At 40.8% G+C, this 17669-nt stretch overlaps 1 protein-coding gene across 3 annotated transcripts in view; it reads left to right on the top strand.

The window, feature by feature from the left end:
* itprid2 (ITPR interacting domain containing 2) overlaps positions 1-16856 on the top strand; it is a 51575-nt gene extending 34719 nt beyond the window's left edge. For 2 of the 3 annotated variants that reach the window (XM_059342799.1, XM_059342801.1), the window contains 9 exons: positions 289-340; positions 844-926; positions 9442-11259; positions 11442-11534; positions 11758-11882; positions 12057-12162; positions 12640-12705; positions 12942-13307; positions 13999-16856. In XM_059342799.1, the coding sequence (XP_059198782.1) occupies positions 289-340; positions 844-926; positions 9442-11259; positions 11442-11534; positions 11758-11882; positions 12057-12162; positions 12640-12705; positions 12942-13307; positions 13999-14106 (2817 nt within the window). In that variant the 3' untranslated portion in view covers positions 14107-16856. The remainder of the gene's footprint in view (positions 1-288; positions 341-843; positions 927-9441; positions 11260-11441; positions 11535-11757; positions 11883-12056; positions 12163-12639; positions 12706-12941; positions 13308-13998) is intronic. The other variant, XM_059342800.1, reaches the window with a different exon arrangement.
* Positions 16857-17669: the final 813 nt, after the last annotated feature.

The raw sequence follows: 17669 nt of genomic DNA on the forward strand, positions 1-17669 counted from the left end.
ATTACGTTAAAGAAAAAAAGCACAATTGTTCACTACGTACTCTAGTGCAATTGCTCTCTTTCTGCACAGATTTATTTACTTTAATAAATATTAAACATGACAAATAACTTTCTTCTTCGTTGTTCTTGATAACCGCTAATAAATAAAACTGTTTGTATAGGGGCAAGTCCAAATTGACTTTGGTCAGATAGATTGCTGATCATTAGTGTTGAACCCTGAAGGGAACAAATATGTCAACCAGGTGTACGTTTCTGTCTTCTAAAATACTGCACATTGTTTTTCTTTCAGATTCAGAGTAACGAAGATGAGGCTCTGCCACACAGAACATCCCGAGCCCCTGGTGAGTTCACCTTACCCTTTGTGTTAACATCTGACCTTAAAGCTTTAAATAGATACCTCTGAAAACTGCCTGTGGAGTTTTCTTATAAACAAACAAATGCTATGTTGACCTTCAGTGTCACTCTCCCAGAATGCATTGTGTGTGTATCACTCTGAGGTCTTACAAATGTGTTGAATGCATTTCCTTCCTCATTAAACATTTGCAAAGCAGATGTTTTTTTGAAGATTTTGAAACCTGTTCACTTGCTAGTCATCTTCTTCTTTCCTTGTCTCTATTGGCACATTACTGCAATACTGTCCAGTGTATCTGTTAGAGTTTATATGTGCAGCTGGTTTCTGTGTGCAATAAATATGTTTCCTGTGTCTCAGATCTCAGTGAGGACACACTGTCCTGTCTTTTAAATGCTTTTATGCTGAGTATGAATGATTCCACTCTGCCCCCAGCTGGACAGATGAGATACTGCAGGAATATTCATTGTGTGTATGTCTTTGTGTCTCTCTCAGACCTGTTGAGGACAGTCAGTCAACAGTCAGACAGCAGCGGTTTTGCTGAGGAGCCGTCCGCCGACTCTAACAGCTACCTAAAGGTCTGTTTTTGTTTTCTTTAAATCACCATCTTTGACCATTAAAGGGATGGTTTGCTATCCCTGTCCATAGCAGTACATAGTTTAGCTTCTGTGCTGGTACTCCTGTCAGCTTTTTCATACTGGGGTCATGCTGACCGCCCTCTACTGTAGGTAACACATTGACTAACTAAGGCTTGGTACATAATTCAACCCATCTTCAAAAAAAACCCAAACTATCCCTTTAAGGTATTTGATTTGACTCATTTAATTCCAGACAGAGTCTTATCTCACCTAGACGAGAAACATCCCTGTGGATTAATCACACTTGGAATAAAATATTTTTTATGATGTGCAATGGAACCTTGTAAGGCAGTCTGGAACATTTATCTGCTGCAGATCCTCGTACATCTGAAGTCTGCAACAGATCAGAGTGAACATCCCTCGCTCTACATGGCGCTGCATGCTGCAGCAGACGCTCTACTGGAGACTTTGAATTCAAACACATGATTACATATAACATATTTAAAAGTTTTCTATTTTTTAAAGAAAGCTTCCTTCTGTCATCAGCAGGTGTTTTGGGGATTATGTTTTTTAAAGAGAAAACACAAGAAAATAAAAATGTATTGCAATAATTTAATTATGACACTCAACAAAATTAATCTCTTTGTGACGTCAATGTAGCTAATGCAATTTACATTTTCTTTCCCTACCAAAGTTCATCTCATTTTACTACATTATCACTAAAAGCATTGGTGGAACTGACATTACTGACTTAAACCACTATATTTCAAAGGGAAGTTTTTTTTAGTTCTTTTTTTCAACAATATATTTATTGAGTTTTGTTATACAAAATTGACACATGGGTCACAAGAAAAATATAAAATAAGCAAACTTACAAGAACATGGCGGCCAAAGGTAGCATAATTTAGTCCTTGAGGATCCATTCAAAACAGAATACATGAGTATGGAGCAAATGAACATGAGTATAAATATGCAGAGGGTAAAATTATTCTGCTCCAGGTTTATTCTGCTACGTTTATTAAATGAGCCAGATTATTATTCTTAATATAATGTATAAAACGTCCCCATACTCTTTGAAACACCTCTTGTTTATTCTTAGGCGTGTATGTAATTATTTCCAGGGGCAAACATAAAGCTAATTCCTTAAACCACTGTGATATGTTTGGTTTACCAATGTTTTTCCATGTTAAAGCAATCACTTGTTTTCTTTGTAACAAACACAAATTAAGAAAAACTTGTTCATGGTAATTTATGTTATGCCCCTCTGGGTATAGACCAAGTAAAAAAAGTCTGGGTTCCCGAACTAGTCTAATCGATAGAATCTCCAGAACTAATACACTAACCTATTCCCAAAACTCTTCGATTCTCGGGCACAGCCAAAAGCAGTGAAAGAGTGTACCTTTATCTTCACCACATCTAGTGCATGAATCAGGTATGTTACTGTTAAATTTGTTTAATTTTACTGGTGTAATATACACTCTCCTTAACCAATTAAACTGTAAAAGTTTTAGGCGTATATTACCTGACTGGTTTGGGCTGTCTTACAGGCTCTATGCCACTGTTAATTCCTCTCGTAAATCTATTTCCCATGCTCTGTGTTTAGAATTAGAGGAGTCAGGGGAGTGCAACATGTCGTAAAATTCAGAAATGCAAAGGCATTTTTAGTGAGAATTTTTTCTAAAGGACAGTGGAGGGCAAACCATGAAATTATCTCTGTTGTTTCTGACAAAACTCCTTAATTGAAGATATTTTAAAAAATGTTTATGGAAGATATCAAATTTCCTAATCAACTCCTCAAATGTTAACATATTCCCATTTCCACCAAAGTTATCTTTTTTTTTTGTAATATATTTTATTGATTTCACAAGAACAAACAACGAACCATACAGCACAGACATATATAACCAAACTGCAAAATGAAAAATACACTAATTTGCATATATGAATTGCACATCATACAACATACAAAAAATTCACATGGGGACTATACTGAAAAGGGAGAAGAGAGAGAGAAGGAAAAAAAAAAAAAGTATTCTATGACTTATTGATGAAGGTAAAATATGGTCGCCCTTTCTGCAGCAGGTCAACGAGGTCACCAGGAAGGTGATTCAACAGAGGTTGCCAGATACCATAAAATAAGTCGTCATTGCCCTTTAACGAGGCACTGAGGTGTTCCATAGGAAAAACCTTGAATATTTCCCTGTACCACTGTGTAACTGAAGGGGGTTTGTCTTTAATCCATTGAAACAAAACACATCTCCTCGCCAAAAGAAGCAGCTTGACCATTAATATAAGCTGTCCAGCGGGTAAAGAGAGCTGCCCCTTATGTATATTCAAAAGAAATAAGATTGGTTCCAGCTTTACTGTTTTGTGAAAGATTGAGCTGAGTTCCTTAGCAATATTTTTCCAATATCTGGCTATCAAGGGACATTGCCAAATGCAGTGGTAGTATGTCCCTACCTCTTTTTTACACTTCCCACACAAAGGGGAGATCTGGGGATTTATTTTGTTTAGAAGGTGAGGGGTGCATTGTAGCCTGTGTAGAATTCTGTACTGGCTTTCTCTGAGTCTATTACAAGTAAAAGTTTTCTTTATAGATTCAAAGGCATCTGACCATGCGTTGGCATCGAGGTCAGCCTCCAAGTCCCTACCCCATGACTCCATATACCTGCTGGTAGTGACAGGATTCACAGAGTATAGTTTTGCATAGAACAGGGAGATGAATCTTTTACTGTTCATGGCAGTTAGATTAAAATTAAGTAGGAAACTTTCAACTGGGCTGACTAATGGTTGGTCTGTTGGGAGTGTAAAATTAGTTTGTACAAAGTGTCTCACCTGGAGAAAACCAAAAAAGTGATTATGTGGTATACTGTATTTTGTCTGAAGCTGCGTGAATGACATAAAATTATCTTTTTCAAATAAATCAGCTACTAGTCTCAAGCCCCTTGAGTGCCAGACACCGAAAATACTTTTCCCTGTACCAGGAGGAAAGGCTTTGTTTTGAGTTAAAGGTTGTAAAGCTGATGAGAAGCCTCCCCTGCCAGAATGTTTAGCAACATCATGCCAGATCTTTAATGTATTAAGCATGATGACATTATCTTTAACCTCAGCAGGAAGTTTACTCATTTCAGTTAGAAGAAAGCAGAGAGGGGAGAAAGGGGCACAGCACCAGGCATCCACATTTGTCTCCTGAAGAAGAAAATAATTGAGCCAGCCTGATATTATCCGAGCATGACAAGCATAATTATAAAAAAGAAAATTGGGAAGGGCCTGACCCCCCTCATCTATTGGTAATTGTAGAGTCTTCATTTTTAATCTAGGTTTCTTTCCGTGCCATATAAAATTTGAGAGAAATCTTTCAATATCTAGATTAGTTTTCTTAGTAATCTTAAGTGGCAACATTTGCAATGGGTATAATATTCTAGGGAGCACATTCATCTTTATTAGACTAATTCTACCCATCCATGACAGAGGGAGGTCAAACCACCTGTTAAGATCACTTTTGACTGCTGCCAGGGTTGGTGTAAAGTTTTGTTTATACAGTTCTTTAATATTTGCTGATACTCTGATGCCCAGGTAAGTGAAACCTGAAGGTGACCATCTGAAAGGGAAATTAACCAGGGATGCCTGGCCACCGAGGTCACCAAGTGGCAAGGCCTCTGACTTGCTGTAATTAATTTTGTACCCTGAAATCTGACCGAACTGACAAATGATTGATAACAAAATAGGAATTGAACTCTCTGGGTTAGTGATAAACAGCAAGATGTCATCTGCATAAAGCGAAATTCTATATTCGTTGCCTCCCAAAGCGACACCAGATATCCCATGGTGGCTCCTAATGGTTTCTGCCAGAGGCTCCAGTGCCAGTGCAAATAATAGTGGAGAGAGGGGGCAGCCTTGTCGTGTACCTCTACTCAGAGGAAAAACATCAGACTTGGAGCCATTTACAAGAACTCTGGCAGTAGGAGATCTGTATAGAAGTTTAGTCCATTCAATAAAACTTGAACCTAATCCAAACCTGTGAAGAACATCAAAAAGATACTCCCACTCTACGCGATCAAACGCTTTTTCAGCGTCTAATGAGATGGCGAGGACCTTTTTCTTTGTACTATGTGAAAATTGTATTATGTTCAGGAGCCTGCGAACATTAGAGTACGAATATCTATTTTTAATAAAGCCCGTCTGGTCTGGCTTAATTAAGACAGGTAGCACCTCCTCCAATCTTCTAGCCAAGAGTTTTGATAGAATCTTGCAATCAACCCCGAGTAAGCTTATCGGCCTGTAAGATGCACACTGATCAGAGGGCTTATCTTTCTTTAAAATCAAAGAAATGTGGGCCAGATTAAAAGTTGGTGGAAGCGCGCCCCTTTCAATAGATTCAGTAAACATATTGGTCAGAGGGCCCACCACCAGCTTTACCATCTTCTTGTAAAATTCGGGGCCGAACCCATCAGGGCCGGGGGCTTTCCCACTCTGTAAAGATTTAATGGTCTCCAGGACTTCCTGTGCTGTGATCGGCCTACAAAGATCATTTTTGCATTCTTCAGATAATGTGGGAAGGTTTATTCTATCAAGAAAATGTTTCCTTTGCTCTGAGGTATTTTGGCACTCTGACGAGTATAGTTCCTGATAAAAATCCTTAATTATTTTACATATAGTTTTGGTTTCAAAATGTTCTGTGCCAGTTCTGTCCCTAAGTGATGGTATTGCATAAATCCCTGTACGGCCTCTGGCCAAACGGGCAAGAAGCCTACCAGGTTTGTTACCAGATTCGAATAGTCTATGTTTGGCAAAGAATATTGCTGATTCTGCTTTTTGGGTTAGCAGTTGATCCAGGGCAGATCGTGCTGCTTCTAATCTTTTAAAGATAGATATTGAGGAGGTAGCCTTAAACTCTCTATCTAGTGCTGTAATTTGCTGTTCGAGTTCTACCTGTCTTGCTAATGAACTTTTTTTCTTTGCAGCTGTGTACGATATTATGGCACCCCTCAGGAATGCTTTACCTGTTTCCCACAGGGTTGAAGCAGAGACATCAGGTGTATCATTTGTAGAAATAAAAAGTTCCCATTGTGATTCTAGATATGTTAAAAATGTAGGATTGCTAAGGAGAGATGGGTTTAGACGCCAGTGTCTGGATGTGGGGTCATAATAAGGTGGCAGAAGTTCAATAGTGACTGATGAATGATCTGAAAGGGTACATGTGTTAATAGAGCAAGTGTTGGTCCTGTCCAGAGCTAATCTCGAAATAAAAATATAATCAATTCTTGAGAAGGAATGATGAGGGCGGGAGAAAAAAGTAAAATCTTTCTCTTGTGGATTGATAATTCTCCATGCATCAAACAGGCCGAGATCAGAACAGAGCTCCCTTGTGGCTCTAGCCATCTTGGAGAGAGGAAGGGCACTGGGTGGGCTATGATCCATTCCTGGGGCCAAAACACAATTAAAATCCCCTCCAATTATTACCAGTGATGGACAAATGGAAGAGATGTTAGCCAGTAGTTTAGAGTAAAATGAGCTATCAAAAGTGTTGGGGGCGTAGATGCTTCCTATAAGAATTTGTTCGCCATATAGACACCCAGTAATAACCACAAACCTTCCCTCCGTATCACATATAACTTTATCTAGCGTAAATGCCGTATGTTTATTTATAAGTATTGCTACCCCCCTACTCTTAGAGTTAAATAAAGAATAATATATTTGACCAACCCAATCACGTTTTAATTTTAAGTGTTCAAGATCACTAAGGTTGGTCTCTTGTAATAGTGCCACATGTACCTTATCTTTTTTGAGCACAGAGAGTATTTTACGTCTCTTCACCACATGGTTGATACCTTTAACATTAAGTGTAACGATTTTTATGTTACTCATGGTGTAAATAACTTGTCAGATGGTAAAGGAAAATGATATGATTCAAACAAGTATAGCCCATGACATGAAACAAGCAATTCACTATTGTTTGGCAAATAAGCTGTGCTGATATAAACAACTCCTACACATGGGGGGAAAACAAGAACCACCCCCAAACACATACACAAAAAGAAACAAATATGAAAATAGTATGGGAGCATGAGAATTCAAGGAAAAAAGAGGGGAAAAAGAAAAAAAAAAAAAAAAAAAGAGCTACTCAATGGTAGTGTTACAGGAGTACGTGCTGCTAATCGCTTCTGGAGAAAACTCAAAACAACTTCCGTATCTCACCCTCGCTCCCACAACATACAACTTAATAAACATGTCGATATTCTGGTAATGTTATGAATTTAACATTATCCCTTCTCTGCTATCACCCCAAACTAATACATCAGATAAGGCTGTAACCGCAGCAAAGTGAGAAATACACTTAACTGAGCTAAATCAGCTCTGAAGCCTTTTATAGTTTTACACAGGCTGACTGTGCTGTTTCTTCCTTATCACACTGATATTCTGTTAGGCAGAATAACTTCAGTATCAATGCAACACAACTTACTCATTCCAGATGGCGTGTAGTAATGTAATCATACAGTAGACACGTCACAGTTCTGAGTGGTCTTCTATTTCAGTTTTTCAAGAAAGTTCTCTGCATCTCTCCGCGTTTCGAACCTGTGCTCCGTGCCGTTGTGGTTTATGGTGAGTGTAGCCGGGTAGCGCATGGTGAAGCGGATCCTCTTGTCTATTAAGGCTTGACACACTCCGTTGAAGGCGCGACGCTTCTCTCGGACCGCAGGAGACAGATCCTGAAGGATGGAGATCCGCTTTCCTTCATGTTCCAAGTTAGTTTTCCCCCGCACTGCTGCCATTATGCGTAATTTGTCTCTGGAGTTGTGGAGCTTAATAACAACCGGTCGGGGACGTGCTCCTCGCGGTCCCAGGCTGCGGTGTGCCCGGTCAATTTTAATGCGGCTTTTCGTCTCGGGGTTCGCCGGTCCAAGTCCAAGTATAGTAGGCAGCCAGGACTCAAAAAACTGTATAGGGCGATTTCCCTCCGTGCCCTCTTCGAGATTCAGGACGCGGATGTTGTCCCGTCTGTTTCGGTTCTCCATATCATCCATGCCATGAGCCATTTGCTTCATTTTCTTTTCTGCTTCACCGAGCCTGGTCTCCAGATCAGCCACTATGTCCTCAACGTCCGAAACTCGCTGCTCCGTGGCAGTAATGCGTTTGGACTGGCTCTCTATAGTTGTGGAAATTTTTTCCAGAGCCTCGGAAAACTTTGAAAGTTTCGTCTCCATAACGTCGCTGAAATTTTGAGTTACCTTGTGAATCAGCGCTTCTGTTTCCATGATGTTAGTTGGTGAAGCCGTGTCCATTTGCTGTGGAGAGTTTGTTGCTTGGCTAACATTAGCATTAGCAGCTGCAGCATTAGGCTGTTTCCGTGGCTGAATCTTCGTTTGTTTCGACATTGCAAACTATCAAAACGTCACTTTTCTTCTTATCGGTAGATCTTTCAGCACTGTGCTGGTGTGATGAGTCAAGAAAGGAGCATTAACTTGCAGATAAATTTAAATAAAATCAATGTGGGAGCGGGAGCTCAACGAAAACACGTCTTCAGTCGGCCATGATCACGTGACTCTGATCCAAAGTTATCTTTTATTTGTTTAACTCCTTTATCAGCCCATATTTTAAAGCCACCATCAGCCCTGCCCGGTTTAAAATAATTATTACCCCAAATTGTGCTAAAACAAGAGAAACAGGATGAATCTTTTAGATATTTCTTAATGTCATGCCAGATAGTAATCATATTTTTAACCTTAGGGTTAGGTGAGATTGTATTGAGTTTGTTAGGTTCATCTGAATATAAATAAGAGGGAAGTGGGAGCCTTAGGAGATGTAATTCAACATCCCTCCAAGCTATAATTAAAACATTAGTGTTGTTTTTTTAATTCTTACTATACCACACCACATTTTTTGACAGATATAGTTACTTTTTACTATTTAGACATGTTTAGCTTATCAAATGAATACATCGTTAAATATTAAAGTACTGTCTCATTTCAGATGTCTGAGTTGTGAGCAGTTCATTGAGTGGTTTGCTCATTAAACTTCTGAGATTTTTTTTTTTTTTTTAGATTATTGATGGATATACAAAGGTAAAGTTACAGAAATCCATCTAATCGCTTGTTGGAAAAAGTGTTCACCATAAAAATGCTCTGCAGAGTTTTGTGGAAAGTTGGAAGTGGTACCAAAGTGAAAGGGGGCATCTGCCTCAAATTTCCAGAATTTTTGTAACATAACTTTGCTTTTTCTTTTCTATCTCATTAATCACGTCATGACCCCTCAGATTTATCTTATGACCTTTAAGTTGGGCCCAAACCCTAGATTGGCAACCACAAATTAAATATTGTTTAATATAAAGTATGTATATAAAGTTGTTAAAAGTATCAGGACCTTGACCAGCTACAAAACACATTGCTGCATCGACTGATTCTGTGCTTTAGAAAGAGTTTAAATGTAGGACTTGGAGTATCCTTGTTTTAGTACTTTTGCATAACATATTGAGAAACTCATTGTGTACAGGTAATTAATTGTTAATTGTTTATAGGTGCAGGAGAGCAGTGACAGCTGTGACAGCGAGACCACGGTGACATCACACCCCTCACTAGATGCAGCCACGCCGCTGGCAATGGACCAGCCAGTGTTTGAGCTTCCAGACAGCCAAGAGGAAGAGGCGGGGCCTGCTGTTGCTACTGAGGTTGATGGGAGAAGTACTTCCAGGGAAGAAGAAGAGACTGATGTTAGTTCAGAGCAGGTTCCACAATACACAGCCCATCACCTTCCCAGGAACGGAGCAATGGGAACGCAGCAGGAGGAGACCAGAGAGAGTGTGGATCGCACTGATTCTGAACCTGAACCTGAACCAGAACCGGAACAGGAGGTCTCTCAGAGTCTGCCTGCTGCAGAACAAGAACCACAACCACAACTAGAAAATGCTCAGAATCAATCTACTTCAGAACCAGAACCACAACACACTCAGAACCAGACTGACGCAGACAAAGAAGCTCCCTCGGAGGGAGAGGGTGCTGAGGATAGTGCCCAAGAGGACCAGGCATTCTTGGACGATTCTGGTCAACTTTGTCCTCCTCCTGCTTCTACCTCTCCCGTTCTCAGCGCTCTGTACAGAGCCAAACAGAGCCAGCTGACCCGCGGTGGGAGAGGACGAGGAAGAAGAGGTATCCCCCTGCAGAGGTCCTCCTCCCTGCCCACCTCGCTCCTCTCGCCCTCCAGGGTCGTGTCCTCTGTCAGGATCCAGTTTGGGCGAGGCCAGGCGTCTTGCACGCAGCCCAGGTACTCCTTCAAATACACCCAGGAGGGTGAAGAGGACAGAGGAGAAGATGAGCAGGAGGAGGACGAGGAGGAAGAAGAGGAGGAAGGACAAACTAATTGTCTATCCACTCTGATTATAAACCCCGCCTCCTCGTCTGACTTTATCAACCGAACACAAAGGCTTCCCACAGAAGCTCCCGTCCCACCTAAACCCATCCCACGCTACCTGCTGCGGTCGACCTGCTCCCTGCACAGCTGCAGCCCTCCTCCTGATTGGTCACCAGGAAGCCACTCCAACTCCTGGAGCACGCAGAGCGTTCCTGATCTCTCCTCCCATCAGCAGCAGCCGGGCCAGTTCCAACAGAACATGAGCGCCAACCAAAACCAGCAGAGTTGGAATCAAGGGCAGACGGTGTTTCGTTATCCCAATCCTGCAGCTCAGTATGCAAGCCCCAATCCCAGTCCCAGCCTGAACACCCACCCATACCCCTTCCCTCCCAACCCTCCTCAGCAGTACCCCTCCCCTCTCCATCCGTACGCCAGTGTTTCTAACCTCGTTCACCAACACAGTTTGCCCCACCATTCTAGTCTGCCCAGTCTATACCAGCCTACGACTCCCATGATGCCTCAGCACGGCAGCCTCTCCAACTTGCATCAGCCCTCGACTTCGACGGCTCCTCATCACGTCAATCTGAGCAACATGCATCCAGGAACTCCATCAATGCACCAACAGGGCTACAATCATCTATACAGCCATCAGACACCTTACCATGCCGCTCCCCACAGCTCCCAGTTTGCCTCACCCTACTTTGGCTACCCAGGGTACAACATGAACCCACTCCTAGTGTACCCCCACCCCGGCCCCCAGTATTCGCCGATGGCCCCAGAACACAGCCTCCACCCAGGGTTTGCTCCTCCTGCTCCAGGCTTCTACCCAGGTGTGGCGTCACCCCTCGGTCCGGGTCACAGCCGCCACCCGGGGCTCGCTCCTCATGCTGCTCCAGGTCCAGGACCCAGCCAGGGCCCGTCCACCACTGAGATGCAACTGAGGAGAGTTCTGCACGACATCAGAGGAACGGTGCAGAGTCTGACCCAGGTGAGTCCTCTGGCGGCATCTATGGCAGAAATCTAAACAGTGTTATCTTGTTTTATTTTTTTTTCCTGTGATATCGTCACACGAAGGTTGTCAAAAATATCAATACTTGCTTTTCAATACCACACCACCAATTAAACCATTGAAAGTACTGAAGCTATGAAACCTCTGTGCTCTCTATCTAGAACCGAGCTGACACTCCAGACGGGTTCAGTGAGCACAGAGCAGGTCCGCCCAGCCACCAGGTACCCTCATCCCTCATCACTCCTTCAAACGTGGTGGGTTAATCTGTCCATTAAAATCAGCAGCGATGTTTCCTGCTATTAAATGTCACCACTTATTTGCTATTTACTACTTTGAGCTATGTATTAATTGACATACTAACTTTGTAAAACCTAAAATGTACGTACTGTTTGCTTGAAGTGTGATGTACTGAGAATTGTTTTTGTCATCATCAATTTCAGGTTTCTCACTTTATTAATCTCTATCTTGTGTTTTTAGTCTTTGTCAGAGTTTCAGCAGAAGAGGCGAAGTTTGAATTTGTTCCGCAGTCAGATGATGGACCTGGAGCTGTCAATCATCCGACAGCAGGCTCTGGTCTATAAACACCTGAGCCCTGCCGACAGGTGACTCATAACAGCAAACACATACACGCTTCACAATGATCTGTGCCGTGAGACATGCAGGGTTGGGTCAGAAGTGTAGTCAGTTACTGAATAATTTTCATGTTGTCCATCCGTTACTACCCAGCCCTGGATATGTGATTAAAACAACACTTATATAAGTGTGTGTGTGTGCAGGATGGAGGTGGAGCAGCTTCAGTCTCTGAGGTCGGCGGTCAGAGAGGAACTGCAGGAGCTGGAACAACAGCTGGAGGACAAACTGCTGGATCTGACACAACACACGGTATTTATACACAGACATCATGAAGTAAATACGCACAAATCTATAGCTATAAAAACACAAAACACAGGATTAGAACTGAAACGATTGATCAACTAATCGATTAGTTGAACAGCAAAAAAATATATGCCAACTATTTGATAATCGATAAAATATTTAATTTTTCATGCAATAATTGCAGAAAATGCTGTTTTCAATCTCCAACAAAGCAAGACATTTAAAGACATCACATTTTACATTAACACATACAGGGTATGTAGAAGAACAAGTCACAGGTTGAACACATGCAAAATCTACCTTCAAAACATACACATGCACATACTTTATAGATGCCACAAAGTGTTGCATTATTTACTCATACACCACACACTTAACGGTACATATACAGTAATTAAATACATTTGTCTTGGAAAATAGGTAAATCCTTGTGAGACAAGTTATGTGATTTTGTGATGTGATATGTCCTGCTCTCTTCCTCAGGGTCTCCACAGAGACGGAAGTGTTGACAGTCTGTCCACCGCCTCTGCACTGAGAGCCATGGAGCCGGTCAGCACACACAGACACACTCAAAAAAACACAACTATTAACTTAAACTAATGTTACAGTTGCCTTTTTATTAAAGCAAAAAGTTATTACTTTGCTGTACCGCATTGTAAATTGTGGTCTTTTATTTTATAGTCCCCTTTTTTTATTTTAGCATGTTTTTCTTTTCTATTCTCTTGGCTCTTTATATATATTTACTTGCCTTGCCTTGCCTTACGACCTGTTTCCTGTCTGTCCAGGTGTCTGACCTCCTCAGAGAGCAGCTCTACCTCCAATCAGAGCTCAGCTACGAGGGTCACAGCGCCTCCACCAACCCCTCCTCCCGATCCTCCAGTCCAGTCCGAGGAAGAGGAGGAGGAGGAAGAGATGCTGAGCAGAAAGGAGGTGTGTACCGAGCATCAATAAACATAAATCCTGCGCCCCCTCCTCGGCCCAACACGCACACCGAAGAAGAGGAGGAGAAGGAAGAGGAGAGCGAGAGGGACAGAAGAGATGGACAAGGAAGAGGAGGAGGTGGAGAAGTACCAGAGGAGGAGGAGGAGGAGGAGGAGGTGGGAGCAGCGGGAGGAGCAAAAATGGGAAACCTGCAGCAGCTCATCAGAGAGGTAAAAGTCTTTATTGAAGAGAAATTTTGAAAAACAACTGGTTTACAGCGAATAAACAAAGCTGCATAAACGTACCTTTGTCAGAAGATGGCAGTGTAATGTATTTCTGTAGGCTAATCCGTCAGTAATCAGTAGAAGAAGTAGAGATTGCACAGGGAGAAATTACAACAGCAAAAAAAGATGTTGCTTATTAGATAACTTTGGCCATCCACGAGAGAAAACAGTGAAAAGTCTTCAGAAATTCGATTCAGTTGGGAAACAAATGATTGTTCTTTCATGTCAGACTTGGAAAACAGCTAACCAGTCACGTGTCATATGGGTTAAATGTTTGCTACGTCAGAACTTATCCGGAAAAAGGATTTCCATCTCCTGTTTAGCACATTAAGAAGACAAAAACTCCTCAAGCAATGTAATAACTTTATGCACATTTTCAAAAGTTTGATCAAACATTTGTGTTTCCATCAAGCTTCTCTCATCCAAATCTTCAAAATGCACATTGAAATTTTGTTGATGGAAACACGACTAATGTCAGTACCTTCAGTATGAAGCTGAGATCATCAGTTTTATGATGATTTTTTGATCATCAGCTTACATAACTCGGGGAAAAAAGTGTTTACCTTTAGAACAAAGGACCTGGGTAAAGGCCGTGGCTGTTGAATTTTTTTTACCAGTTCTGTCATTTATTTTCCAGATCCGAGAGAGCTTGGCACAGGAGGTCCGACAGGAGATCTACAGCGAGCTGCTGGCTGCCGCCTCGCCACGGCGGTCACCCCTGCCCGGCAGAAAACACCCCCTGTAGTCCCGCCAACAGCAGAGCACCGCCCCCCTTTCACAGGAACACTGTCTGTCTGTAACACTGTTTAGCTGAGTAACACTGTCTGTGTGGAACACTATGTGTCTGTAACACTGTATGTCTGTAACACTGATGACGACACGAGCGCATCGCCTGCATGTGATTAACCCCGCCCACCCGCTCCTGTGGGGGGCGGGGCTCCAGACGGGACGCAGAGGACGTTTTTTGTGTCTTGTTTGCTGGTGTGATGCATGCTGGGAACGCCAGCCTGTGAAACATTAGCGAGGATGTGCCGTCTTTTCCTCACATTCCTTTTTCTAAGCTGTTTGATCAAAGCTATGTCTCAAACTACTATCAATGCCACTAATACTACTAGTACTACAGCTAGTACTGCAGTACTCTACCAGTACCACTACTACTACTCCCAACACCTGTGAATGTCCCCATTAAGTTAATTTGCCCCAGATCCCGGTCTGAGATCAGATAAGTCCGTCCTCATGAAAATAATAATAAATAATCAGTAGCTTGTAACATAAAAAACAGTCATTTGTAAATTTGGCTGAACTGAGCCTTTAATGTTATCATAAAAACACACACAGGGGACAGACTTCCCTTGAAAATACTGTAAGTGCCTTAATTAATAAATTGATCTTGTTCCTTTTTACATTCTTTAACCTGCAACAAGAGTCTAGATTTCCCTCAAACTGAGCTTTAAGCCTTTAAAGTTACTCATTCCATGCACATTTCACCTTCATATAAAAAGTTTAAAGAGGTCTTAAAGATATATAATAAAAGGATTATGATCCTATATCTCGCCACATCCCTTTATCATCATCATCATCATCATCATCATCACCACCACCATGATTTTGCTTCTGTTCCTCTCGCCTCATTCACAGTTTATTCCATCAGTTTTTTTGCTGTTTTTTTCTGATTTGTGCTACGCTCGACTAAACAGATCTTGAACTGAAAGGATTTCACAAAATGTTCGACTGTTCTTTTCAAGGACTGTCCTAACCGAGAACGGTAACTATAAAGATACTGATATGTTCTGTAAACGGTGGCGCCAGGAAATTGATCCTAAAATGGACATTGATGACATGTTACTGCTCTGTCTTGTCAGAAACAGCAGATAAAACATTTATGAAGCACTTGATTTAGCTTTTATTTATCATTGTTCTTATTGTAAAGAAGAATGTGAATATTAAGAATAAGAAAATAATTTAAAAAAGCAGCCGCTGCTGTGAGGCTTTCGGCAATTTAAGACAATATATTTATAGTTGTCCTTCTTGGTGTGTACTGTCCCTTTAGCGGACATTGCTTCGTGTGTGTCGGTTGTTACAGAGCAGGTGAAGAGATTAGTGTGTGATGTCATGAATGTACGGCAGGTTTCGGTAAGTTGTCCTGATAATGGTGATGTTGATGATGATATAATGCCTGGTCGTAGCAAGGAGCTTAGTGAGCTGCATGGATGTATTATAACAAATGGATACTGGACCCAAATTCAGCCTAAGCCTTAATGAACAGCATTCATAGTGGCACAACGGTGGAATTACAATTTTTGGGTCCATCACTTGATGCCATGGGGCCCAAGAAGACATTTTTTCCAAAGAGAAAGAGATGTCTGTAAAAAAAAAAGTTATATATGACACGTGAGTGGCCACTGGGAAAAATTGGCTGCAAAGCTGAGTGGCACCGTGTCCAGTTCTGTAATACCTCCATGGTGAGGTACAGTTAGCCATCTTAGCATGTTAGCTTCCCACTGTTTGCGTGCAATAATATAATAGTTAAATGAAATTATAGATATTGATTACTGAGACTATTGTTAATAGATTATCAGTAACTCACTGCTAACATTTCAGGTCATTCTGCACCACTTAAGCACAAACTTTCTACCTGCACATCTGATATTAATTAATCTGAAGCTTGCTGATTTTATTGAGAGAAACTCACTTCCTCTTTTCACAGAATCCACAGAAGTGATTGATCACTGAATAATTAAATGACCAATTAATGAATTCCTAGCCTTTTTTTCAGCATTAAAGTCGCCTGTGTATGATAAACCATCAGTTATTGAAAACTGAAAGTCTTGGGAGAAGCTGAGGCGACACTATAGCTGAGTGTGATTGGCTGAGAGACCTGTCAATCAAGGCGCTCCTAAATACCTCTTTTTTAATATCTTCTTCATTGAACAACGATTTTCAGAATTTCCACACAGACACATTAGAGTTAGAATAATTTACTGAAAACAATTTATTGCCTTTTTTTGTGGATGTTCTTTCTTGATGTTTGGGAACAATATAAAGTGAGGGGAATCTGATCCAAAAGGTCTAAATATTTATGATTCTGAGTTTTCAGACTCTTCTCACAGTCTTTGTTCAATGCTCTAAATCATTTTAAACTGGATCTTTGAGTGTCGATTCTCTTCACCATTTATTCACTTTATGTTTTTGTTCAAAACGTTCTTATTTTTTATGTTTCACTGAACACAAACTCTGCTCTGCTGGACCAACACTCACTGTGAGCTCTGAGGCTCTTAAATGTGCTTTTATTTTGTATTTTTTTAACTGATCAAGAAAATCCCTTCATACTCTTCTAATTTCACTTCACTGTCTCGACTGTTGGTGTCTATTAATTTCTATTGATGTCTAATAATGATGATGATGTGTATTTTGTATTGATGTCTTGTCCGTGGGATGCAGGGGAGGGATAACTCTGTAGAGATGAGAATAATAAAGATGTATTTATTTTCAGTACAGATGAGTGCTGCTTCACGTCTTTGTGTGTGTGTGTGTGTGTGTGTGTGTGTGTGTGTGTGTGTGTACTCTGTATATGTAAACCTGCACACAATGTTTCAAAACATTCAACTTATTCACAAAAGTACTGCGTCTTCATTTGAGTACTTTAATATGATGCCATATCCAGGGTTTGCTTTTGATTTCTTCAAATCATTGGGACTTTAACAACAAACAGTAAGGGACAGTTATTGCATAGAATACCATACTGTTTCAACACTTTCAAATGTATACACACATACATTTTTCTTCTTTTGAATTTGGATGTAATTTCAAAGTAATACAACAGATCTATTTTTCTATCCTAATTAAAAATATAATGGATTAAAACCACCACATATTTTATTAAGTTTGTAGTCTGTTAATTTTGCTATTTTCCACTATTTATCCCTTGAGGATATCGTCACCATGTTAAAATAATCGCCTAACTAATTTTTTCAAGTTTTGCAGGAAACACAAAAGTCTTCACCAAAAGTGTAACACATGACATTTATTGATCATTTCACTCAAAAAGGATGTAACAAAGGATGGCTATTGGCATAGTAATAACACTGTGTAAATTATGTAACTTAAGAGAAATAAATTACTTATGCAACTGTTTTGAACATGCCTTTGTGACTTAAGCAAGATATGGTAACACTTTATTTTGAAGAGGTCTACATAAGAGTCACACAAGCCTGTCAGAAACATGACATGACAAGTATCATGAGCATTAATGTTACTTCAAAGTGTCATTAATGTTCATGACACATCCCATGTCATGTTTATGACACG

Source organism: Centropristis striata, chromosome 10 (genome assembly GCF_030273125.1).
Source record: "Centropristis striata isolate RG_2023a ecotype Rhode Island chromosome 10, C.striata_1.0, whole genome shotgun sequence".
Lineage (NCBI taxonomy): Eukaryota > Metazoa > Chordata > Actinopteri > Perciformes > Serranidae > Centropristis > Centropristis striata.